The 26,962-nt window shown below is 45.5% G+C and overlaps 1 protein-coding gene across 3 annotated transcripts in view; it reads left to right on the top strand.

The window, feature by feature from the left end:
* Positions 1 to 26,601, top strand: part of EMSY (EMSY transcriptional repressor, BRCA2 interacting) — a 30,271-nt gene extending 3,670 nt beyond the window's left edge. Inside the window, exons 6-19 of one of the 3 annotated variants that reach the window (XM_075266260.1) lie at positions 527 to 786; positions 3,023 to 3,293; positions 3,960 to 4,211; positions 4,424 to 4,573; positions 5,737 to 5,907; positions 6,944 to 7,080; positions 7,280 to 7,453; positions 9,893 to 10,079; positions 11,011 to 11,175; positions 12,526 to 12,678; positions 18,110 to 18,339; positions 19,484 to 20,014; positions 20,683 to 21,216; positions 21,938 to 26,601. In XM_075266260.1, coding sequence (XP_075122361.1) covers positions 527 to 786; positions 3,023 to 3,293; positions 3,960 to 4,211; positions 4,424 to 4,573; positions 5,737 to 5,907; positions 6,944 to 7,080; positions 7,280 to 7,453; positions 9,893 to 10,079; positions 11,011 to 11,175; positions 12,526 to 12,678; positions 18,110 to 18,339; positions 19,484 to 20,014; positions 20,683 to 21,216; positions 21,938 to 22,129 — 3,407 coding nt within the window. In that variant the 3' untranslated portion in view covers positions 22,130 to 26,601. Of the gene's footprint in view, positions 1 to 526; positions 787 to 3,022; positions 3,294 to 3,959; positions 4,212 to 4,423; positions 4,574 to 5,736; positions 5,908 to 6,943; positions 7,081 to 7,279; positions 7,454 to 9,892; positions 10,101 to 11,010; positions 11,176 to 12,525; positions 12,679 to 18,109; positions 18,340 to 19,483; positions 20,015 to 20,682; positions 21,217 to 21,937 lie in introns of all 3 variants that reach the window. The other 2 variants (XM_075266259.1, XM_075266261.1) reach the window with 2 other exon arrangements.
* Positions 26,602 to 26,962: the final 361 nt, after the last annotated feature.

The following is a 26,962-nucleotide window of genomic DNA, read 5'->3' as shown; positions in this document are numbered from 1 at the left end:
ACTGACCAGTGGATTTCTGACACCCAGACCCCGCACAGATCAGCTGTTGCAGTAGCCTCTGGGTGTTGTAAGCTTCTAGTGCACAGTGGTGTGGTATACAAGTACTAGCAGCTCAGTAGCTCCCTCCACAGCATGCTGGTGGTCTTGTGGGCATGCAGGGCCCTTTCTATTGCATGAGTAGGATCAGACTGCACATGCTGCCTGTCCGCTCTCAGCTTCTGCAACAGCTGATCTGTGCAGGGTCCAGGTGTCAGACCATGACTGATCACAGACTCATGACCTATCATCAGTTTGGGGCTGGAAAATCCCTTTAAGTATTTTTTTAAAGGGGTGTTCCATTTCTAGAATGGATGGCCTATCCTAAGAACTTGAGACAGCGCCGATACAGTTTATACAGCGGCTCGATATTGGTGATCTGTGGGGGTCCTGGGTGTTGCGCCCCCACAGATGTAATATTGATAGCCTTTCCTATCCATTCTCGATCCCGTATAACCCCTTTAACCTCGTTTACTGACTTTCTCCTCAGGCGTGAACTGTTCAGACGACGACGAGAAGCCTCGTAAGAGACGGCGAACCAACTCCAGCAGCTCCTCTCCTGTGGTCCTTAAAGATGTTCCCAAACCCACAACACCGGTCTCAAAGACCATCGCCGTGCCAGTCACCGGCAGCCCCAAAATGAGCAACATCATGCAGAGCATCGCCAACTCCTTACCACCGCACATGTCACCGGTGAAGATCACATTCACCAAACCCACCACCCAGACCACCAACACGTCCACCCAAAAGGTCAGTGCCAGCGCTCACCTATTGTGGGGTCACCTGTACGGACGGTGCGGTGTCTGATGAAGCCGTATAGGCCCCTTCTATGGTAGTCTATGTGAGATGTGTTCTAACACTGAGCCAGTAGAGGGCAGCAGTGAGTAATAGAAAGCTGTATACATATACAGGTCAGAAAAATATTCTATATATATATATTATTATATTATTATTATTCATGCATGTTTATTAATTTTAGGATTTTTTTTAAATTCACATTTTAATATAATATATTTGTAATATTTCCCACCATTGACCACTAGAGGGAGCATCACCTGAGTACTGTGCCAATACACAGCTCATCAGAGAGTAAGGCTCCATTCACATCAGTTTTACATCCATTTAGCAGGTTTTTTTTTGGTTTACATTGATGTCTATGACAATGGGTGACCTTCCGTTTGCATCTGCTTTTTTCCATCAATTAAAGGGATGTGATAAAATGATATAAAAACATGGTTTGAATAGAGTCTTAGGTTGTACAAATCGGCTCCTATCCTGTCTCCTATGTAGTTAAAAGGATTCTACCATTAAGGGCTAGTTCACACGGAGACATGGACGCTGATTTTGACAGCGGATTTCGCGGCCAAATCAGCGTCCATACAATGTATCCCTATGTGAACTGCTCGCTTTTTTTTTTCTGCTAGCTCGCTAGCAGAAAAAGAAGCGACATGACCTATCTTTCGGGCGGAAGCCGCTCGCGATGAGCCGCGGCTTCCGCCCAGCCGCAGCGCCCTCCATGTCGGCTCATTCATTTGAGCCGACAGCGGAGGTGAAAGCCGCGACCGCGATGGTCGCGGCGGGAGCAGTTAACATAGTGTGGACATTGTATGGACGCTGATTTGGCCGCAAAATCTGCTGTCAAAATCAGCGTCCATGTCCCTGTGTGAACTAGCCCTAAAACCTCTTTTTTTTTTTTTTTTTTTTTTTTTTTTTTTTTGTGGATAAGATGTCGGAATAGTCTTTAGAAAGGTTATTCGTCTCTTACCTTTAGATGTGATCTCCGCCGCGCCGTTCCTTAGAAATACCGGTATGTAAATTAGTTCTCTGGCAGCGATGGGGGCGTCCCTGCTGCTGCTCGAGAACACGATCCTGCGACGCCTCTATCTTCAGGTGGATCCTCCCCTTCTCTGTCGTCTTCCTCCTACGTCACCTCCGACGCCTGCGCAGTTGGCTCTGCCAGTGAGATACTAATAGAGCCGAGTGCGCATGCCGGCTGGCGGCCATTTTTGGGAGGCCGCTCTAACTCTTGTAGTTCAATGCAGGAGCGGCCTCCCAAAAATGGCTGGCATTCGCACTTGGCTCTGCTGGTGTCTCGCTGGCAGAATCAACTGCGCAGGTGACGCAGGAGGAAGACGACAGAGAAGGGGAGGATCCAGCCAAAGATAGAGATGTCGCAGGATCGTGTTCTCGAGCTGCAGTGGGGACGCCCCCATCGCATTTTCAGCGCTTGGGCCCGCCCCCATTGCTGTGAGAACTAATTTGCATACCGGTAAAAAAACGGTATTTGTAAGGAACGGCGCGGCGGAGATCACATCTAAGGGTAAGAGACGAATAGCCTTTGTAAAGACTACTCCGACGTCTTATCCACAAAAATAGGTTTTAATGGTAGAATCCCTTTAAGAACATGTGATGTCATCCAGTAGGTGGCGCTCCCCTTCACGACTCAGTTGTATTGTAGTCTGTAACTCGATCCAGCTCTCCCACATACATTCCTATCCCACCAGGTTTGATTTGCACATCGATTGTACTGCCTACAGCGCCACCTATTGAATCTCCACTTCTTTTAACCCCTCCATTCCAGCATCTGCTATGTACCAAGAGCTGCGCGGACACAATACAGAGACGAGGCGCCCTCTAGTGGTCAATGGAAAGTATTGCGCTAAAAGCTTATTACAGTTCTCTCCAGTCTGGATCCAAATCTATCTGCTTCAGACTGATACATTGTAACAAAGCATCAGGACAGGAGAGAGCATTGCACTGCTGATGTGTTTAGGTGGCAGAGGATTGTCTAGTCTGGATGAACCTCAGCTGTGCCAGTATTAGGTCTGGTGCTTGTACAGGGATTGGAGGATTGGTTGGTCGGCATCTGACACCCAGGGTCCTACCATGTGATGGGACATCACTATCCATGTCCTGGACATCCCCTGTAAGTCATATAAATGGTTGCGGCCTCCATGCTGACTGTCTTCTGTTCCTCCCCTGACAGGTCATCATTGTTACAACCTCTCCGAGCTCCACATTTGTCCCAAACATTTTATCCAAGTCTCACAACTACGCAGCGGTCACCAAGCTGGTCCCCACCTCGGTCATCACTTCTACCACCCAGAAGCCGCCGGTGGTGGCCACCACTGCCCATTCCTCTGCTGTCGCTGCCGGGACCACCAGTGGCACCTCCACCCCGGTGTCTGCAGGAAGCATCGCCGTCACCACAGTGGTGTCCTCAACCCCGTCCCTGGTCATGTCCACGGTGGCACAAAGTAAGAGACAGTCCTGGGGTCACAGGCCTGTGACTCTGCGCTCGGCTAGGGATGTCTGCTCTTAAAGGGGTTGTGTGGAGGACCTAAGTCGAGCCGTCTTTCTGTGCTGCAAAATTTTGGGATGTGGTTGAGGGTTGACGGGTGCAGTATTCGGGCTGTAGTGGGGGAAAGATGACAGTAAGAGGATGTGATTGGTCAGGGGTGGGGGGGATAACATTAAGGAAATCTCCTGTGTAGCTCCTCCCTCTTCCAACTCTATATGGTGATGGGGGGTTGAGGGTGTTTAGGGTGGGGGTGGGGCAATAATATGAGGAAAGGCTCATGTGCCTCTTCCTTTACACTGGGGGGGGGGGGGGAGTGAAACATCTATCTATATTGGACTGACGAGACCCCATTGATCCTAAGAAGGGCACCCTGGGGGAGCCGGAAATGGCCGAATGCTCTACTAGAACTGTCTCCAAATGTGATGGGGTCACCTGTGTCCAGCAGGAGTTCGGCCACATTCATAATAGGGGTCCCTTTTCCCATACTCAGGATTGTGGGCCCCTTAGCGGTCAGACTGTAGCAGATCTTCTCCTCTGTCTAGTGGTCACGCTTCATTACATAAGACGAGCCGTCTCTTTCGTTTTGACTTCTCGCTGTCTAACCCTCCTCTCTCTGGATTAGGTGTCTCAACGTCAACCGTGAAGGCCTCTGGTAACAGACTGCCCTCCCCCAAGAGCCTGGTGGCGTCTCCTGGCCAAATCCTTGCGCAGTTTCCCAAGCAATACCAACAGTCGCCAAAGCACCAAATCCATCAGATATCGCAGCAGGCGCCCCCTATGGCACAACCACCGGCTTTGTCTCACCCTGCTTCCTCCTCGCAACAACAGATGCCCCCGGGGATTAAACCCACCATACAGATCAAGCAGGAGTCCGGTGAGTACTGAATCATCACTGGTGCCATGTCTGCTGGGAACCATCACCGGCCTCCTCAGGCAGCAGGAAATGCATCAATAGTGGGAGCGGAGGGGGATGCAGCTGCAGGTTCTTAGTGATACAGTAACACTGCTTGTGGAAGAGAAGGTGTATGCAGCTCTGAAGTCACACTACACAGGCATTGCTGATTTTGCTTTTTCGTTGTATTTCAGGTGTGAAAATAATCACACAACAAGTCCAGCCCAGCAAGATCCTCCCGAAGCCTGTGTCTGCGTCTCTGCCGAACAGCAGCAACGCCCCAATCATGGTGGTCAGCAGTAACGGGGCCATAATGACCACTAAACTAGTCACCACTCCTAGCGGTAAGTGTCACCATAACCACCTGGTCACTGGCATTAGGAATGTCTGTACACAGTGACTGCACCAGCAGAATAGTGAGCGCAGCTCTGGAGTATAATACAGGATAAGTAATGTAATGTATGTACACAGTGACTGTACCAGCAGAATAGTGAGCGCAGCTCTGGAGTATAATACAGGATAAGTAATGTAATGTATGTACACAGTGACTGCACCAGCAGAATAGTGAGCGCAGCTCTGGAGTATAATACAGGATAAGTAATGTATGTACACAGTGACTGTACCAGTAGAATAGTGAGTGCAGCTCTGGAGTATAATACAGGATAAGTAATGTAATGTATGTACACAGTGACTGCACTATTAGAATAGTGAGTGCAGCTCTGGAGTATAATACAGGATAAGTAATGTAATGTATGTACACAGTGACTGTACCAGCAGAATAGTGAGCGCAGCTCTGGAGTATAATACAGGATAAGTAATGTAATGTATGTACACAGTGACTGCACCAGCAGAATAGTGAGCGCAGCTCTGGAGTATAATACAGGATAAGTAATGTAATGTATGTACACAGTGACTGTACCAGCAGAATAGTGAGCGCAGCTCTGGAGTATAATACAGGATAAGTAATGTAATGTATGTACACAGTGACTGTACCAGCAGAATAGTGAGTGCAGCTCTGGAGTATAATACAGGATAAGTAATGTAATGTATGTACACAGTGACTGCACCAGCAGAATAGTGAGCGCAGCTCTGGAGTATAATACAGGATAAGTAATGTAATGTATGTACACAGTGACTGCACCAGCAGAATAGTGAGCGCAGCTCTGGAGTATAATACAGGATAAGTAATGTAATGTATGTACACAGTGACTGTACCAGCAGAATAGTGAGCGCAGCTCTGGAGTATAATACAGGATAAGTAATGTAATGTATGTACACAGTGACTGCACCAGCAGAATAGTGAGCGCAGCTCTGGAGTATAATACAGGATAAGTAATGTAATGTATGTACACAGTGACTGCACCAGCAGAATAGTGAGCGCAGCTCTGGAGTATAATACAGGATAAGTAATGTAATGTATGTACACAGTGACTGTACCAGCAGAATAGTGAGCGCAGCTCTGGAGTATAATTCGGTTGATTTTTAATTTTTCCCCTTCTACCTACAGGGACACAGGCAACTTACACACGCCCGGCGGTCAGCTCAGCTCTCGGAGCTCGCATGGCGGCTACTCCAGGTGCCACATATGTAAAGACAACCAGTGGAAGTATTATTACTGTAGTGCCAAAGTCACTGGCCACACTGGGAGGCAAGATTATCAGTAGCAACATCGTATCTGGTGAGTGTGTGTGTGTGTGTCTCCCATTCATTTTAATGGGGGGATTCCTCATTTTTACTTTTTTTTTTCCTGCTAGCGATTATATTTATTATTTTTAGGTTTTATCTTCGTACATCTCTCTAATTAAGTTCTGCCACTTTGTAATAAATTAACACACCTAATAATCCTCAGAGCTGAGTTTTTGTTACAGTTGTATCAGGACTATCCTTTGTGCCGTACACACATCAGCAGCTCATGTATCTATGTATTCTGTATCTGTCGTGTCTGTCTGACGGGCAGGTTATGTCATAGACCATTGTCCAGACTGGATACCTTAGTAACAAACCCTCAGCTGTAACAAATCTTGCCTTGTGTCCGCTCAGAGCCAGTAGAAACCTTGCAAACCCGCAGAATATAACAAGTGTATTGGAAATTGCAAAACTATTGATCCCCAGATTTTGCCTTTTCCATTATCTAGTCTCCTGAGCTTCAGATCTGCTAATTTTTGGTTCCATATAACCTGTCATTCTGGTTTATGGGAAAGCTGGGTGACTCCTGCGGAAGCTATAACAATGGGTCTGATGATCACTACCCAGCTTTCCCAGATGGATTCATTTAGAGATGGCTGAAGACATTTTGGACAAGATGGCGGCTCCAGGGTTTGTGCTTGAGGAGACTTTTGTTCTTCTTTGACACTCTGTATAATTTGCAGATGATAAAATCTCTTCTCTCTTTTTATGACGGAGCCTTTGTGGCTGGCCGCCGATCGTCTGTCTTACAAGGTGTCGGAGGACCCGTTGGCTCCAGACGGTTTTGTAGGACATATTATAGGGGTCCTGTAAAACCTCTGCGGCTCTTTATAGGGTGTCAGTGATGTGCCCTGCACTGGATCTAATCCTTATAGGGTGACACATTCCTGTAATACAATATACAGTCAGGGAATCCAGAGGTGAAGGGGGAGGGTAGCGTAGAAATCCCCCTTATTCCCCAAGTTCACTATTGTGTGACCCTTTGTGGGTTTAGTGCCCCAATAACTTGTCTCTCTTCTTTTTCACAGGTACAACCACAAAGATCACCACCATCCCTATGACGTCTAAACCCAATGTCATTGTGGTGCAGAAGACGACGGGCAAAGGTACAACTATCCAGGGGATACCGGGGAAGAATGTTGTGACCACGCTGCTGAATGCCGGGGTAAGTGGATGGAGCTCACGGGCTTGGCCTCCGAGTGGTGCGGTGGGTTTCCTTTCACTAAATCCAAAGATATTGCAGAAAGCAGAGCAAAGCTTGTGAATTTGTCAGAGGATTAGCTGGACTGATACATTGTTACAAATCATCCGCTGTGTACTTGTGGTTATCTGATCTATAATAGGATATTGTTATATCGTTGTAGGGGGATAAAGCCTTGCAGGCTATGCCAGCGGGCACAAAACCTGCCATCATCACCGCCACCCGGCCTATTACCAAGATGATCGTCACACAGCCCAAGGGTATAGGTTCAGCAGTGCAGCCAGCAACGAAGATCATCCCCACCAAAATAGTCTATGGACAGCAAGGAAAAACCCAAGTACGTATCTGGATGTCCTGTTCTGTTTTGTTTTGTTTTGTTTGTTACATCCTGTATTATACCTCAGAGCTGTACTCACTATTCTGCTGGTACAGTCACTGTGTACATACATTACATTACTTATCCTGTATTATACCTCAGAGCTGTACTCACTATTCTGCTGGTACAGTCACTGTGTACATACATTACATTACTTATCCTGTATTATACTCCAGAGCTGCGCTCACTATTCTGCTGGTACAGTCACTGTGTACATACATTACATTACTTATCCTGTATTATACCTCAGAGCTGCACTCACTATTCTGCTGGTACAGTCACTGTGTACATACATTACATTACTTATCCTGTATTATACTCCAGAGCTGTGCTCACTATTCTGCTGGTGCAGTCACTGTGTACATACATTACATTACTTATCCTGTATTATACCCCAGAGCTGCGCTCACTATTCTGCTGGTACAGTCACTGTGTACATACATTACATTACTTATCCTGTATTATACCTCAGAGCTGTACTCACTATTCTGCTGGTGCAGTCACTGTGTACATACATTACATTACTTATCCTGTATTATACCCCAGAGCTGTACTCACTATTCTGCTGGTACAGTCACTGTGTACATACATTACATTACTTATCCTGTATTATACCTCAGAGCTGTACTCACTATTCTGCTGGTACAGTCACTGTGTACATACATTACATTACTTATCCTGTATTATACTCCAGAGCTGCGCTCACTATTCTGCTGGTACAGTCACTGTGTACATACATTACATTACTTATCCTGTATTATACCTCAGAGCTGCACTCACTATTCTGCTGGTACAGTCACTGTGTACATACATTACATTACTTATCCTGTATTATACTCCAGAGCTGTGCTCACTATTCTGCTGGTGCAGTCACTGTGTACATACATTACATTACTTATCCTGTATTATACCCCAGAGCTGCGCTCACTATTCTGCTGGTACAGTCACTGTGTACATACATTACATTACTTATCCTGTATTATACCTCAGAGCTGCGCTCACTATTCTGCTGGTACAGTCACTGTGTACATACATTACATTACTTATCCTGTATTATACTCCAGAGCTGCGCTCACTATTCTGCTGGTACAGTCACTGTGTACATACATTACATTACTTATCCTGTATTATACCTCAGAGCTGCGCTCACTATTCTGCTGGTACAGTCACTGTGTACATACATTACATTACTTATCCTGTATTATACTCCAGAGCTGTGCTCACTATTCTGCTGGTACAGTCACTGTGTACATACATTACTTATCCTGTATTATACCCCAGAGCTGCGCTCACTATTCTGCTGGTACAGTCACTGTGTACATACATTACATTACTTATCCTGTATTATACTCCAGAGCTGTGCTCACTATTCTGCTGGTACAGTCACTGTGTACATACATTACATTACTTATCCTGTATTATACTCCAGAGCTGCGCTCACTATTCTGCTGGTACAGTCACTGTGTACATACATTACATTACTTATCCAGTATTATACTCCGGAGCTACGCTCACTATTCTGCTGGTGTAGTCACTGTGTACATACATTACATTACTTATCCATTATTATACTCCGGAGCTACGCTCACTATTCTGCTGGTGCAGTCACTGTGTACATACATTACATTACTTATCCTATATTATACTCCAGTGGTGCTCTCACTATTCTGCTGGTACAGTCACTGTGTACATACATTACATTACTTATCCAGTATTATACTCCGGAGCTACGCTCACTATTCTGCTGGTACAGTCACTGTGTACATACATTACATTACTTATCCTGTATTATACTCCAGAGCTGCGCTCACTATTCTGCTGGTACAGTCACTGTGTACATACATTACATTACTTATCCAGTATTATACTCCGGAGCTACGCTCACTATTCTGCTGGTGCAGTCACTGTGTACATACATTACATTACTTATCCTGTATTATACTCCAGAGCTGCGCTCACTATTCTGCTGGTACAGTCACTGTGTACATACATTACATTACTTATCCTGTATTATACCCCAGAGCTGCGCTCACTATTCTGCTGGTACAGTCACTGTGTACATACATTACATTACTTATCCAGTATTATACTCCAGAGCTGCGCTCACTATTCTGCTGGTACAGTCACTGTGTACATACATTACATTACTTATCCTGTATTATACTCCAGAGCTGCGCTCACTATTCTGCTGGTGCAGTCACTGTGTACATACATTACATTACTTATCCTGTATCCTACTCTAGACAATTCTCCCATCTGCAGAATTATAAATGTAGCTCTGGAGTATGATGCAGAGATTCCAGTGTCAGTGGTGCAGACTGAGGGTTCCATGCTTTGATTCTGTCTTTCACTTGACATCTGGTTTAGACTTTGGGTCATTCTTGTGTTCTCCTTCCTCAGGTTCTTATAAAGCCCAAGCCGGTCACGTTCCAGGCGACTGTCATGAGTGAACAGACCCGGCAGCTGGTAACTGAAACCCTTCAGCAGGCGTCTCGGGTGGTGGAGACCACAAGTGCCACCATCCAAGAAGTGAAAGAGGACACGGAGAGCAGCTCTTCGTCCACAGAGTCCTCCCAGAGCTCCCAAGGTGCCGATGTCTACATGTCGAGTTAAGCCAAGTAACAAACACCTCTTAAGACATTCGTGCGGCTTCTCTGCCCTCAGGTTTTGAGTTATGTGAGACAACCTGGTCGCTTAGGACTCTGCATGACCAGGCCGGTTGTCAGGCACTAATGTACACCTAGGCTTTAAGCATTCCTCTTAAAGGGATGAGTACTCCTTTCTCAGAAGTTAGGGGTTAACTTGCAAACTTTAAGATTAGTGGGGGTCGTTCTGAATAGAGCGGTGGGTGGGATGGGTGACAGAGCTCCATTCAGTGGGAGCAACTAACATGGCCGAAGTACAGCACTAGGAGCACTGGAGATAACAAAGGGTTGCGTGTCTGTCTCAACCATCGCGCCCCTATTTTCGTGAGCGGGGATGGGGCTTGTCTTGGTGGTCGGACCCCTACTGATCTGCATATTATCCCCAACTTCTTAAGATGGCAGCTGACAGAAGGGGAAGATGAGACTCCACACTGTGCTGCCATCTCAGGTTGCTGTATCAAGGGGATCTTCTGGACCCCTCAAATCAATTTTTCATCCACAGGCTAGCCCATCTGTATGTGATCTGTGGGGGTCCAACACCCAGACCCCGCACAGATCAGCCCCAGACTGCTAGGCCAGCTTCATTAACTTTTGGCGATCAGCAGCGATCGTTGCCAATGGCTCTGGCGGACTGTGCCTTTTTCCTATAGCGGCCACTATAGGCGAAATGTAGTATTACATGCTGGTCGTTCAGATGACTGTGTAATACATGGAAGGGCTGGATCTGCCAGAACAGGAGTTGTTTTTTTGCAGCGTCTCTGCACATACCGGTATCTTCTCCCCCCGTCACCTTGTCAGGTCTGCAGTCCTGGGTATGGAAGAGCATTAGACTTCTATTGGTGGACAGATACTAAATATTCTTGGTTCCTTCAGATTCGCAGCCGGTGGTCCACGTTATTGCGTCTCGGGGTCAAGACTGGTCAGAACACGAAATAGCCATGGACACCACTCCCACCATAATCTACCAAGACCTTGCAGGAGAGTCCCAGTCTGCAACGTCCACCATCAAGGCCCTGATGGAGCTGCAGCAAACAAGTGGTGAGTACAGCGAGGTGGTATACACGTGGCATACAACATATAAACCTCTACTAGGCCTCAAGTGGAAGTTCTACCTCCACCATAACTTCATACAATATGTTGTATACTCAGTCACATCCAGAGCTGCGTTAAAATTGTGGCGATTTCTAATTCTGACACGTAGAAGTGAATGGAGCGATAGTCACATGTGCGAGCTGTTACTATATTCAACAGGGCACAAGGGTCCCCCATTGTCATGGTCGGTGGGCAAAGGTGTAACCCGATGCCCCTGCACTCCAATGCAAAATTTGTAATGATCCCCTACTTACCTTGTGTCATTTAGAATAGTGGTATGTATATGGCCCCCTTAGAGTCCAGGTCTCGGTATGGACTGGCACTGCTGTACCCACTATAGCGCCACCCCTGTATAAGTGTCTGAGCAGCGTGGGTGCGACCTTCATATAAGTGAATGAATCCTGCTCGTCCATGCCAGCCTTGCAACTTCATTCATAGGGGGCACATGGGACCCCCGCTCTTATGATGGGTGGGGGTTCTAACCTCCATGGAAGTGAATGAATCATGAACATGTATCCCAGACCTGCTACTCCGTTCCTACAGGGCACATGGGAGTCCTGTTCTCAAGATCGTCGGGCATTTCAGTGGGGGTGGGGGGGGTCCAACCATCTTGAAAGTGAATGAATTTGCAATATGCTCGACCTGCTACTGCGTTCTTAAAAGGGAACTCTGGGACGCCCCTTCCTAGGATAGGTGCGCAACCACCATGGAAGTGAATGCATCAGCAACATGCAAGACTGACCTGCAACCAGACACATGGGACCCCTGGCCTCATGACCAGCGGGGGTCCAACGACTATAAAAGTGAATGAATCGCCAATGGGAAAGTCTGGTCTACTACTCCATTCCTTACGGGCAAATGGGGACCCCTGTTGTCATAACCAGTGGGGGTCCTACCACCATGGAGGTGAATGCATCAGAAACTTGCTTCAGAGAAGGTGGAGCTTATAGTTTTTCCAACGGGCCCGAAACAGGTGAATGCAGCTCTGGATGTGACTAGAGTCTAATGTGCGATATGATCATTACCAGATCCATCTCATGCCTTGTACCCCCACCCATAGATCTGCATGTCACTTCCATACGTCTATCAGTGTCTTGTAATTGACAATCGGGCAGTGGTCTCGCACCTGTAGATTCCTCCGTCGTCCTATATAAGACAGTAGAGCCCACCACCAGTCTACCGTGCCGCAGCGTCCCCCCAAAATTACAATACGTCCTCTCCGCAGTGACCCCTCGGATGGTACCAGGGTCAGTCCTAATAATACCTTCTACTTATCACTGCCCTTTTATTCCTCAGTGAAGGAGAAAGCGGATTGTAAGCCCCGCCAGCCGACTATTGACCTCAGTCAGATGGCTGTTCCCATCCAGATGGCCCCTGATAAACATCAGGCTGAAAGTTCATCCATTGCTGTGGTGGAGTCAGAATTGGTGGCAGAATACATATCTACAGGTAGGGGGCGCTATAAAAGTCCATCCTTTTAAGATCCTGTAGTAAGGCGACTAGTCCCGTGACCACTGCTGTGATTGTCAAGTAGAAGGACGGAAAACTGTGGCTGGGGAGTGGTTGTGCTGTGTGTGTCTGTAGCGGCATAGAAAACTACAACCGCCATCATGTGCCGACCATGACACTACTGTATATACCGTATACATAGAACAGTACAACCCCATCATGTGCCAAGCATAACACTACTGTATATACCGTATACATAGAACACTACAACCCCCATCATGTGCCAAGCATAACACTACTGTATATACCGTATACATAGAACACTACAACCCCCATCATGTGCCGACCATAACACTACTGTATATACCGTATACATAGAACACTACAACCCCCATCATGTGCCGACCATAACACTACTGTATATACCGTATACATAGAACACTACAACCCCCATCATGTGCCGACCATAACACTACTGTATATACCGTATACATAGAACACTACAACCCCCATCATGTGCCGACCATAACACTACTGTATATACCGTATACATAGAACACTACAACCCCCATCATGTGCCGACCATAACACTACTGTATATACCGTATACATAGAACACTACAACCCCCATCATGTGCCGACCATGACACTACTGTATATACCGTATACATAGAACACTACAACCCCCATCATGTGCCGACCATAACACTACTGTATATACCGTATACATAGAACACTACAACCCCCATCATGTGACGAACATAACACTACTGTATATACCGTATACATAGAAAACTACAACCGCCATCATGTGCCGACCATAACACTACTGTATATACCGTATACATAGAACACTACAACCCCCATCATGTGCCAAGCATAACACTACTGTATATACCGTATACATAGAACACTACAACCCCCATCATGTGCCGACCATGACACTACTGTATATACCGTATACATAGAACACTACAACCCCCATCATGTGCCGACCATAACACTACTGTATATACCGTATACATAGAACACTACAACCCCCATCATGTGCCAAGCATAACACTACTGTATATACTGTATACATAGAACACTACAACCCCAGCGTTCCCAGATCATCCTACGCTCTATACCATTGCCATGTAGATGTAATAGTATATACCGTATACTGCATCGGTGCCATCAGTAAACCTAGTTGCTGCCACTGATGCCCTCCATGTCTCCATGCCACCCATTCGTCTGTGCCAGTCACATGACTGAGGGTTATCCCATAGATTACGCATCAGCCAATATAAGGAACAGGAAATGTCAGATTAGAAAGTGACTAGAGATGAGCGAACAGTAAAATGTTCCAGATTTGATATTCGTTTGGAATAGCCGCTCAATATTCGACTATTCGATTGAATATTGAACCCCATTATAGTCTATGGGAGAACATGCTTTGCTACAGGGGATCCCACCATTCCCGGCTACTCCGGACAGATGAAAGAGCTCTGCACTACACCCAACCATCCCTCCAGCTACTCCTCCTGTACTAACACGACTAGCTCAGCTCGGCTATTCCTTAGTACTACTAACACGCTCAGCTCTGCTATTCCTTAGTGTAATAGTACAGGATAAGAGACTGCACCAGCAGGCTAACACCAGACCTACGTAGAGCTGGACATATCCTTCATATACTTTCTCATTCCAGGAATCCATGGGGTAAATCTGTGTATAATGTAATAACAATGTTCCCGGTATATACCCTGTATATTTGTGGTGTTTCGGCCCTTCCCATATACCTTTCCCAGTTCCAGTAATCCTATGGCTGCAGTGCAGTGACCTCACACCGAGCCCATTCCTGTGGTCGCTTCTCCCCCATGTGCGGCACCATAACTGAGGAATAATGCAATTAAATGAATCACAAGTAAATGTGTTTCTATTTACATAACTTCTTGGAATAGATGGAGGTTTCTGTGTTTTTCCCAGATTTTCTTCTTAAAGGGATAGTCCATTTAATATAGTGAGTTAATGGGGGGGATAGTTTAGAGTGTCTCTCGCTCTGGAGGACCTGACCTGTCCCGTCCATAATACACTGGACATGAAATTATATAATTCCTAGATTCACCAGTGATGGCGCTGCAGAAAAGCAAAACACTTACTAGTGCTGGGCAATTATGACCTAAATCAAAAATTTATCCCAGTTATGATTAATTGCAATTATTTAGGCCACGCCCCCTTTATAGTTTGTGTTGGGCAAACCACTCTCATATGTTTTGTTTGGACCAAAACTTGCAAACCGGAACTGCAAACCCCTCCGTTCCTTGACTCTGCCGGCGTGTGCCCTGGTTGGCGCTTGCCTCCAACATCTGCGCAGTAGAGATGGAGCGTCCGGCTACAGCGTAAGGCCTATGTGCCGGCAGAGTCAAAGGAGGAGGAAGAGGAGGAGCCGCCCGTACAGGAAGACAGGTAAGTATGATGGGCTGGAGGGGGGAATTGGTGGCGTTCAGTTTCCGAAAACGGGGAAACAGAACATCACCAGATAATCGGAAAATGTGCGTTGGCCGGTCACATAACCGCCCCAGGTATACGGGTAATATACATTTTTAGAAAGTAGGTGGGGGGGAAAGGTTTTTAGATTAGTGTACAAAATGTATTTTATCCCAGAAAATACCTTTTAAGGCTAAGGCCCCACTGGGCAGAAACGCAGCAAAAGACCACAGAGAAAACGCTGCGTTTTCTGTCACGGAAAAAACGCGCGTGTACTTCAGTTTTTCATCGCGTTTTTCAGTTTTGTGCTGCGGAAATTCATATGAGTTTTTCTGTTGAGTTTTCCATTGCGTTTTTGCTCGAGTTTCTCATGTGCAATAAAGGTGATTGAAAGGCTATGTTTAAAATCCTAAGGACTTCTGGTCCTCCGCTATTTAGGCCGGAGCCCCATGGGCCGGAAACTCCGCTGAAAAATCGCAGTGTTTCACAGCGCTTGCAAAGTGATTGGGATTCATGCGAAACCCATGCCCACTTTGCGGAAAAAAATGCAGCACGGACACGCTGTGATTTCCAAAACAGTCGCAGTTTTGAAAATCGCAGCATGTCTGATATCTAAGGAAACGCCGGCGGCTTCTCCATAGATATAATTGTAACAAAGTCCACGGAGGAAAACTCTGGGAAGAACCGCAATACATTCACGCTGTGGTTGTTCCCGCTACGCTTTAGCGTGGCGGTTCCGGCCTGTGGGTTCTTAGCCTCAACCAAGCAAAACAGTGAGTTTTTGTCTGCGGATTTTCATGCTTTTCCGCAGCGTTTCTGCAGAGCTTCTGCAACACATTGCTCATGCTGCGGTTTTCACACTCGCCATAGAAATCTATGGACGGAAAAACTCAGCGTTTCCGCCACTATAATTGACATGCTGCGTTTTCAAAAGTGCAGCTTTTTTTTTTCCGCACTGTGGGGCTAGGATTGGACAAAATTGCATTCATTATGCTGGTAATGTAAAATGCAGTGTTTTTTCCCCGCACCGTTTCCGCAATGCCCAAAAGTGGGGTCTTAGCCTAACGCTAGGTTCACACCTGCGTTCATGTCTCCGTTCTATGTTTTCCGTCTTCTGCATGGCAGAAGACGGAAAGCACAGACCGGGTCCGGCCGTGAGCGGCGGTGAGCGTTTTAGGCTCTCCGCCGCGAAACCGGATTTTTTTTAATCCGGACACAGAGTACTGCATGTCCGACTCTGTCCGGATTATAAAACCCGGTTTCGCGGCGGAGAGCGCAAAACGCTCACCGCCGCGCACGGCCGGACATCTCTCTCACCCATTCAAATGAATGGGTGAGAGTCTCCTGCAGGCTTCCGTCTCCTGCATCTGTTTTATGTAGAAAACGGAAACCTGTAGTAAGGACAGATGAACGCTGATGTGAATGAGCCCTTAGTTGTATTTTTTTTATTTATTTTTTATTTATCTACAACGTACCATGCAATCTGAAAAATCAAGATTTCAGTATCGCAGTAATGGTGGGGCTAAGGCCCAACATGGCAAAATGCAGCAAAAAAAAAACTAATTTTTATTCTGCAGAATTATTTTATGGATTTCCCCCCCCCCCCCCCCCCTAACCATATAGGGAAAATTCCTACAATTCTGCAGCAAAAATGAATGGTTTTTTTTTTTTTTTTCCATAATGTGTGGATTAACCAGTAAAATGTAGCGTGTGGTTTTTTTTTTTTTTTTTTTTTTTCTATGTTTCCTCAACTTCGGACCTTGTTGCGGAAATGCAGCTTTTTTTTTGCTGCAGTTTTTTGAGCCAAAGCCAGGAGCCGATTGATCAGAAGGGAGAAATAAGAGATTCCTATATACTGAGGGCCCTGCTCACAAGAGCTTACAATCTATGAGGTAGAGGGGGTGACACAAGAGGTAGCAGGGGCGGCATTGCTTATACAGAGGTCAGACAATGTTGTAATAGAGGTGACTGTCATTACACAAACATAAAGCTGTATGAGCCGTCACCAGTCCTGTCCTGTAACATGTGGATGGAGCTTGTACATATAGAGTTATCCTGAGATGACATCATATCATGTGGGGTAATGTGAGAGCGGGGACAGGGGAGGGTTACATTTTAGCAATTCTAATTGCGGAACAGAATATTCAGCCCCCGTTATTCCCCATTCCTTTTGTAGCAACAAAATCTGCAACAGAAAAATCTGCGTTACCGCAATGTGGGGCCTCAGCCTAAAGCAGATTTTGTTCCTTGTAGTTCTGATGATTTTATGATGTGATCTGCACCCGTTGATCTCTAGAAGGTGCAGGACAGATAACCTTTTGTTTGTGGTGCGCTTTTATCTACAAATGTTACAGTGTTCAGTGTTGTGTCCAGCTTGTATAACCGTGTAATACCACCCAACACTCAGCCATTAATGTCTAAACCCCTGGCGACAACAAAAGTCAGTACACCCCTGCGTGAGAATGGACAGCTTGTGCCCCAGGTGTCCTTATTTCGTGTGTCCACCATTATTTTCCAGCACTGCCTTAACCCTCTTGGGCCTGGAGATCACTAGAGCGTCACAGGTTGCCCCTGGTATCATCTTCTGCTCCTCCATGATGACATCCCGCAGCTGGTGGAGTTTAGGAGACCTTGCGCTACTCCACCTTCTGTTTGAGGACGCCTCACAAGTGCTCAATAGGGTTTAGATCTGGAGACTTACTTGGCCCCAGTTTCTTCAGCAGGGCAGTGGTCATCTTGAAGGTGTTTGGGGTGGTTGTCCTATTGGAATACTGCCCTGCGGCCCAGATTGGAGCAAAATCAGGGGAGGACCCCCCCTTGAATGGGGAACCTTAGACTTAGACTTGTCTTCCACATTGGTTTGTAAATGAGAGGTTCCTCTGTACTGACTGAGCAGGGAAAGATGGAAATGAGAGATGTATAGAACTTTTATACCATTGTTTTTGTTTTCTCATCCTTTTAGGTAAAACCAGACCCGTGGCTTCCACCACCACCGTAAGTTCTGGAGATGTTCCTCTGACGTCTCTCCTCCAGGTCAGCCACCCGTCACAGCACCACCAGCTCCAGACGTCGCAGTCCTCCCGCACTCTGCTCCAGCACGTCTCCCAGTCTCAGAGCGCAGCGCAGACATCCGTGGTGGTGAAGTCGCTGCCCACTTCCTCTAGTGGAGCCATCACTCACATAATGCATCAGGTATGGTGCTCAGGGCTTCACCTACCATTATTGTGGCCTGGGCTGTAAATCGGTTTGGCTACTAGAACAAGTGCAGGAGATGCGTCGTTTGGGAGTAGCATACATAACCAACGGTCCTACCCATAGGGTTTACCTCTCGCTTCCTAATTGTTCGCGTCTGCTAAAGGAGAATCTGCTCCTTACTCAGAAGCAGCAGCAGGATCATAAAGGACACTATATGAAGAATAATTAGTACTGATAGGGGGGAAAAAAACCACTTGGGGTGAGAGAGAACCTGCTGCAGCTAATAGTAAGTTTTCTGTTTTGTCTGTGTCAATCCTTTTTTCTCACTTGGTACCTTCTTTTCACCACTCAGTAGACTTCTATGGAGAGACTGTAATCTGATACCTCAGTGAGCTGACTTTTCATCTTGGGAGAGACAGACTGATTCAGCAGAGATTTTAGAGTGATTGTCAGTTTAGGAGCAAGAATAGTCAAGGAGGATCTTCTCCTTACTCAGAAGTAGCAGCAGGATCATATAGGACACTATATGGAGAATAATTAGTTCTGATGGGGGAGGGAAGCACTTGGGGTGAGAGAGAACCTGCTGCAGTTAATAGTAAGTTTTCTGTTTTGCCTGTCAATCCTTTTTTCTCACTTGGTACCTTCTTATCACCACTCTATAGACTTCTATGGAGAGACTGTAATTTTAATACCTCAGTGAGCTGACATTTCATCTTGGGAGACACAGACTGATTCAGCAGAGATTTTAGAGTGATTGTCAGTTTAGGAGGAACTGCTCCTTAGTTAGAAGTAGCAGCAGGATCGTATAGGACGCTGTAGATATCTGACTTCTACCGATTTAAATAAAGCACTTGGGGTGAGAGAGAACCTGCTGCAGCTAATAGTAAGTTTGCTGTGAGCTCTCCTCCTATCTCGCTTGGTCCCTCCTTCTCATCCTCTCCCCATAGACGTCTATGGAGAGCTGTAATTTGATACCTCAGTGAGCTGACACTATACTTTGGGAGACCAAGACAGATTCAGCAGAAATTTCAGAGTGATTGTCAATTTACAAGTAGCAAAGAGCTCAATATTGGTGTATATACTAAGTATTTCGAATTTGTTTTACCCTTAATCCCTTGTGACTTTGACTTTACCCCTGCAGGCATTGAGCAGTCACACTGCGTTCAAAAGAACAGAAGAGACGGTGACGGAAGAGGGTGAAGTGGAAGAAATGGACACGTTAGACCCTCAGACTGGTCTCTTCTACAGGTCTGCCTTGGCGCAAAGGCAACAGAAACAAATCCACTTGCACCAGGAGGGGGCGCACTTGCAAGTAAAGACAGTCCAGTCCCTGCAGACCAAGCAGAAGCAGATCATCCAGCTCCAGCCAGAGCAGATTCAGCATAAAATTCAGCAAACGGCCCAGCTATCGATCAGACAGCAGAAAATCACCCCCCTGCAGCAGGAGCACATGCAACAGCACACACAGCGCCACATGCTGGTCAAGGAGAGGCACATCCCCTCACTGGTATCACAGCCACAACAGACTGTAGTACAGGTGTTAGCCGTGAAAACTACCCAGCAGCTGCCGAAACTACAACAGGTCCCAGGTCAGCAGAAGATCTACATGCAGTCGCAGCTCTCACAGACCCCAATGCAGATCCCAATCTCGGAGAAGCAGACGATCAGCCAGGTAAGCCGAAGTAGTGGGCAAATCGATTTAGCTGTTTCGTGGCTCCCTGGTGGTCACTGTCTACATACATTACTTATCCTGTACTGATCCTGTATTATACTCCAGAGCTGCGCTCACTATTCTGCTGGTGCAGTCACTGTGTACATACATTACATTACTTATCCTGTATTATACTCCAGAGCTGCGCTCACTATTCTGCTGGTACAGTCACTGTGTACATACATTACATTACTTATCCTGTATTATACTCCAGAGCTGCGCTCACTATTCTGCTGGTGCAGTCACTGTGTACATACATTACATTACTTATCCTGTATTATACTCCAGAGCTGCGCTCACTATTCTGCTGGTACAGTCACTGTGTACATACATTACATTACTTATCCTGTATTATACTCCAGAGCTGCGCTCACTATTCTGCTGGTACAGTCACTGTGTACATACATTACATTACTTATCCTGTATTATACTCCAGAGCTGCGCTCACTATTCTGCTGGTGCAGTCACTGTGTACATACATTACATTACTTATCCTGTATTATACTCCAGAGCTGCGCTCACTACTCCGTTGGCTATAACGTTATTAGTTTTTATGTAGGGTCAGCCTGTTTGTCTCTATTTTTTGTGGTCTCACACCTGATTCTCTTCCTTTTCTCCTGGTTCCGCAGCCACTTGTAACACAGGGGTCTGCTGTTACGAAAATCACATTTGAGGGACATCAGCCGCCCACTGTTTCAAAAGCAACCATAAGCGAGTGTCTACCGAAGCTCACCCCTGCTATGGCAAGTATTCTCCCCAGTGTGTCAATGGCGGACAAAGCTTCTGTTGCAGATATACTGAAGATGTCCATGATGGAAGCCGATATAGATACAAATGTAGAACCCATGATCGTGGATCCCCCATGTAAAGTTGCACCTATTATTAAACCTATGCCAGTGTTAACAGAGGCGGCCATACCTCCACAGGTGCAGAGGTTATCCTCACAAAGTGCAGTGACTACAACAGTACCACCACCTCCTAAATGCTTCCCAGCCCCCATCATTACAGCAACCTCTTCAGCAGCACTACCAGTACCATTACCACCGCCACCTCCGCTTACCCGGAAAGTAGATGTTCCAGTTGCCAGTCAAATTATTCAGATCCAGAATGTTCCACAAGTTCCAAAGAGAACGGAAGAAATGCCTTCTGAAATTATTATACAGGTAAATCTCTGCTACATATGTGGTATACAATCTGAGCAAAATATCTGTACTACATTGCCACTAAATGCTATATTGTCTCTGTTGAAAAGTATACTATTATACTGCCTTCTATGTACAAGAATATAACTGCTATAATACTGCTCCTATGTACAAGAATATAACTACTATAATACTACCTCCTATGTACAAGAATATAACTACTATAATACTGCTCCTATGTACAAGAATATAACTACTATAATACTACTCCTATGTACAAGAATATAACTACTATAATACTACTCCTATGTACAAGAATATAACTACTATAATACTACCTCCTATGTACAAGAATATAACTACTATAATACTACTCCTATGTACAAGAATATAACTACTATAATACTGCTCCTATGTACAAGAATATAACTACTATAATACTACTCCTATGTACAAGAATATAACTACTATAATACTGCTCCTATGTACAAGAATATAATTACTATAATACTACTCCTATGTATAAGAATATAACTACTATAATACTACTCCTATGTACAAGAATATAACTACTCTAATACTACTCCTATGTACAAGAATATAACTACTATAATACTACTCCTATGTACAAGAATATAACTACTATAATACTACTCCTATGTACAAGAATATAACTACTATAATACTACCTCCTATGTACAAGAATATAACTACTATAATGCTGTGTTGCGTTCCCTTCCAGACCATCCCTCAGTATCCCATCCCCTGTCACTCCAGCTCTAATGTGGTGGTAGAACCCAGCGGCCTCCTGGAGATGAATAACTTCACCAGCCAGCGCCTTGGAGATGAAGACACGGTGATCATACATGATGGCGATATCACCACGGATGACAGGACACAGTGTAAACCCTCATTAAATATTGAGCACTCATAGCAGCCATGGAAAGTATGATGACATCTGCCCTCAGTGGCGGATTCTACAGACGGAGAGCTTCGGTTAATACCGTTAAAAAGCTGGAAGACGCCACATTCATCACGACGTGATCCCGACTCCTATAATAACCCGGGACGGGACAATCTATGAGCACAGTATTTTTGTTTTGTGTGTTTTTAACATTTTTTTTTTTTTTCCTCATGCCAGTGGGGGGATCATTCACTAAGATGATGCCCGAGTAATCATGGATTAGCTCCAGGATCTGCACATTCAGAGGATTGGAAGTTTTCTTTTATTTTTTTATTTATATATTGAAACCTGTAAAACAAAATGGCTGCCCACTGTCCAGGCAGGGGTTGAACCCAACAGATATGGAGGCTGGGAGTGAATAACCAGGGACCAACGATACGCTTTTGATGGCGACTATTTACTGTGTAAAATATATAAATCTTTTAAAATCCCTTTTAATCCGGCATCTGATAATCTAGAATTATAAGGGTACGTTCACACGAGGCGGCCATGCTGCAGATTTTCCATCCACAATGTTTCCTTCTCATTCATACGCTGCGGTAAAAATATGCAGTGTACGTTTTTAATTGGCGGTTTATGCTACGATTTTTCCATTTCCGGTAATTTGCGATATTATTCTGCCATTTTTAGTGAATTTTTTGGACAAATTCAGTGTTTTGTGGCAGTTTTATGAACATCTGACCATTAGGCCGGGCCTACGCCGCTATTTTGGCGGTGATTCCTCTCCTATGTCCGAATTTTGCCATGTTGCACTGTGCCACCCGTACTAATGGGGGGTGGTTGAGGTTGACTTTAATGTAGCTGCGACGGCACCTCCAAGCGCAAAAAATATCGTAGTCGCGGCATCATCAAGCCACGAAACGTCCCCGCTCGCTTGTGTTAGTGCATGAGGCAGGGCAACATGGCGGCCGTAAGGGCTAAAATTGTCAGGTTTTCTCCGCCAAAGTCACACAACGCGGTCTGTAACTGATTTTTCTGGATTATTGGACGCCGGATTACGGGTATTTTTCCCTATATAATATCGTAGTAGGTCATTGGATTTTAATCGAAGGGTCTAAATTTGTCACGTGACTACAACTCCCTTTTGCTGGGAATTGTAGTCACAGTTCTACAAACCAATGGACTACAGGCCACCACTTCATAGAAATTGGTCTATGGAAATGTTCCTTCTATTTGTTTACATGCGAAACTAAAATGGCCGTCCTCTTATATAAACGCAAAGACTTGGGCCTAGTCCTGAACTACTACTTCAGAGACAGCAGCCCTTAACAACCAATAGGGAAGCATTTTCCTCTAGTGAACCAATCAGAGCTCAGCTTTCATCCTTCCACTGCAGATTTTGAAATGAAAGCTGGGCTCTGATTGGTTGCTGTGGGCAAGCAGGCCTCAGTTTCTTAGATGAGGCCTAGTAAGTGGTTTTTAGATTAAAAAAAAAATACCAGAAAACGTCAGTATTTTATGTCACATGACCATGGTTATGTCCTGTGGTAACCTGCCATCCCAAAAACCAATTTTTTAGACATTTGCTTCCAGGACTCACATGAAAATTTTCTCATGGCCGCCTCTTTTACTTAATCCCTTTTGGACCTGTCATGCCCATTTTTGTGACTTGAGCATGATATGCGCCATGTTGCCTACCTCACCTATGTTATGACGCTTGGATTTTGCGTGGCCAGATTTGCCAGGTATCAAAATGGAGACTATCGCCTCATCGACTCTCCTCACGCTACTGGCATGGTGACTCTCTTCCACGAACAGTGCCACACTTATCCTTAGGTCGTGTCTGGTATTGCACCTCCGCTTTCTTGAGGTAGAATTGCAATACCACACACAACCTGTGGACCGTTGTGGCGCTGTTTTTGGTGGAGATGTTTTCGCAATAATGTACCCCACCCTTTGCTATCAAATCAGAAAAAAAACAAACATGTTTCTTCATGCCAATGTCTTATTCACTCCCAGACTTTCCATAAGTGTGTTTATTGCCTGAAAATCCTGATGACAATGACTTCTGCCTCTTGCAGCCGGCCGTAGATTCGCAAAAATTGCGTACGGAAATTGTCCCGACTGTTTCTGACAGGAATTCGCTCCAACTCTTCTTCATGTCTCCCTTTTTGTGGTGTTTATCTATTCCCGGGCCCAAATTTCCTATGTGGGGACCCCAATGGGGCAGATTTACTAATTCTGTCTAATATTTAGACGGGTTAAACGTAGTCGATGCGCCATATTTATGGCGGCGCTTCACGTTGGAGGGACTTGGCGAATCTTTATAGGCACTTTTGTCTAACTTTATGTTGGATGGTTTACTTTAAGCCTTTGGTCGCATTTTATCCGCCCCCACTTATAAAGTGAGGCGCGAAAGTGTTTAAAACACGTAAATGTGCCCCATGGCGTGTACCTCCATTTTGTGGCAAAATTGGAGTGCGTATTCTGGCCCATTTCGCTTAGTAAATCTCCCCCACTATGGGCGTCACGTACGATGCAAGTCTTCATTTCCTTGGCACCACTGGAGGATTTGTTGCGCCTCTTCGTAACGCAGCCGCACCTTCTCCCGAAATCTACGCAGTCTTCTACATTTCAGGCATCATTTACCTTCGTAAACTGGTGTAAATGATAACAAATTTAGCGTCCCACCTCCGTCTGTGAAAGTTGTGGGGGCGGCACGAACCAGCAAAAAGTCACAAATTTTTGCACAAAAATTTTTCTACGTGCCGTGAACGTCAGATGGCCGCCGTACAAGGTGTGATTGGTTTTTAATGAGAGCTGTGTAATGGTGCATTTCTCCTGTGGGGGCGCTGCAGGGAATTGAACACTTGGTGGGTTCCTCCTCTGATCATCGCTGATCGCTGGAGATCTCCTGTGACCGTATTAGTGCGACCCTAAAACCCCTTTTATTGTTTTGTTCTGGAAAGCTGGTTAACCCAGCTTTCCTAGAGGAAAGTCAATGCTAGTTACCCAACTTTTCTAGAACCGGAACTTTCGACTCTCTTGCTATAGAATGATTTTGGGACACAAAGCAGATTGGTAATGCAGACACTGGGAAAGCTGGGTGCCCATTAAAAAAAAAAATAAATGACATTGATAGTCACCTAACCTTCCTAGGCTCCTGAACTACCTATTGTATGTCCTTGAATGGCAGGAGCTCAAGGAAAGCTGGGTGACTAAGACGACTACTCAGCTTTTGTAGTCTCCTGAACTACATAGTTATCTGGTTAAAGGCCGATTTGTATTTCAGAGCTTTGAGAAAGCTGGGTGAGAATGGGGGAAAGGAAAAAATGGACAGCCACCTAACTTTTCTGAGCTCCTGAACTACAAATCTATTTATATATGGGATGACATTGAAAGGGAAGGGCAGATTTGCCATTCAGAGCACTAGGAAAGCTGGATGATTAAGAAAACCTATGGGTCACTGTAGCAGTAGCAGAAAGCACCCAACTTTTCCAATGACTTGGCACCTAGCCTTCCTCATTGAAAGTCAGATTTGTCATGCGAGATGTTAGGAAAGCTGGGTGACTAGGAAAACAAGTAGGAAAGCCAGTGGTCACCACCCATCTTTCTTATTTTACTGGGAGTTTTGACCATTGCCATTTAGTTCCCTAGTAAAGCTGGGTGACCAAGTGTTATAAACAAGTATCTCTGTGGACATCGCCACCAAGCTTTCCAAGGCTCCTTGGAAGGCAAAACTGTGCTGTTATGCAGTGGCATTAAGAAAGAAGGGTGCATTTGCCTTTCAGGTTCCTAAAAAAGCTGGGTGGCAAGTTGTGGCAGCCATATTGGAATCGCTTAGCTATCTGTGTATGGAGATGATCTGAGTTTGTGAGCGGAACCTTCTGGAATACGTAGTGGACGGCTCCTCTGATTGGCCGGAAACTTTTGCCCTCTAGGGTCAGCTGCAGCTGCAGAATGTCATTGACAACCCAGCACTTGGAGCCCTCTAGTGGCGGGGCGAGGGAGTGCATGGACGGTCCTGTACATAGACGCCCACTGTTGGCCATTTCAAGGACTTTTTGAAAAAAAATTTTTATTTTTTTTGTTTCCTGGTTGCTGAAATTTCTCTGAACTGTCAGACTTTTTATGAGCGAAAAAAAAAAAACTAAGATGGAAGTGCGACTATTTAATTCCGTTTTTAGCGTGCGGCGCGTGTGTATATACTATATATAAGGACTGCAGTTTTTGCTGCTGTTTTTGTACAGAAATTATAAATAACTGTTTCCTGATCACTCGCTGAGCTTTGTATTGTATAGACTTTGTATATAGGTCAGTCTCGCCCCCCCCCATCCTCCGATCCTGCGTTCCGGTGCTTCCCTGTTGGATAAAGGGGGTTACTCCTGGCTGCAAAATCTGCTGCAAACAAAATTTTGGGAAGTTTTCCTCATCGAGACGGAATTCGCCATCACATCCCGAACCCGCAGAACCATGGTGGACGCAGATTATAGACCGGACTGACAGATTATTAAAGATCCGTCACCCAAAGTGCTGGTTGTGTTTTCTATGTCTGTTTGGGGGTCTGTCTTTTGTTTTTTGTTTTTTTTTTGGTAATTGTATAATGAAAGTTTCTGCACCTTTAATTCAAGCAGAGGTATTGAAAAAAAAAAGGAGAAATCGAGTCTCCTCTATGAGAATTGCACAGAACTTTTTATTATATAATGGGATGATTCAAGGTTTTTTTGTAGCTTGGGTGGGTCTCACAAGCCCCTCCACCATGTTGTCGGGTTCAGGTGGGGGCGGTTTGGGGTGACGGGCAGGATTATATACTATACAGGGTGACCAGTCTAGTTTAGTTAGTATTCTTCTGGTTCTAAAAAT

Source organism: Leptodactylus fuscus, chromosome 2, assembly GCF_031893055.1.
Source record: "Leptodactylus fuscus isolate aLepFus1 chromosome 2, aLepFus1.hap2, whole genome shotgun sequence".
NCBI classification, from domain to species: Eukaryota; Metazoa; Chordata; class Amphibia; order Anura; family Leptodactylidae; genus Leptodactylus; species Leptodactylus fuscus.
This window is presented reverse-complemented; position numbering and strand designations above follow the sequence as displayed.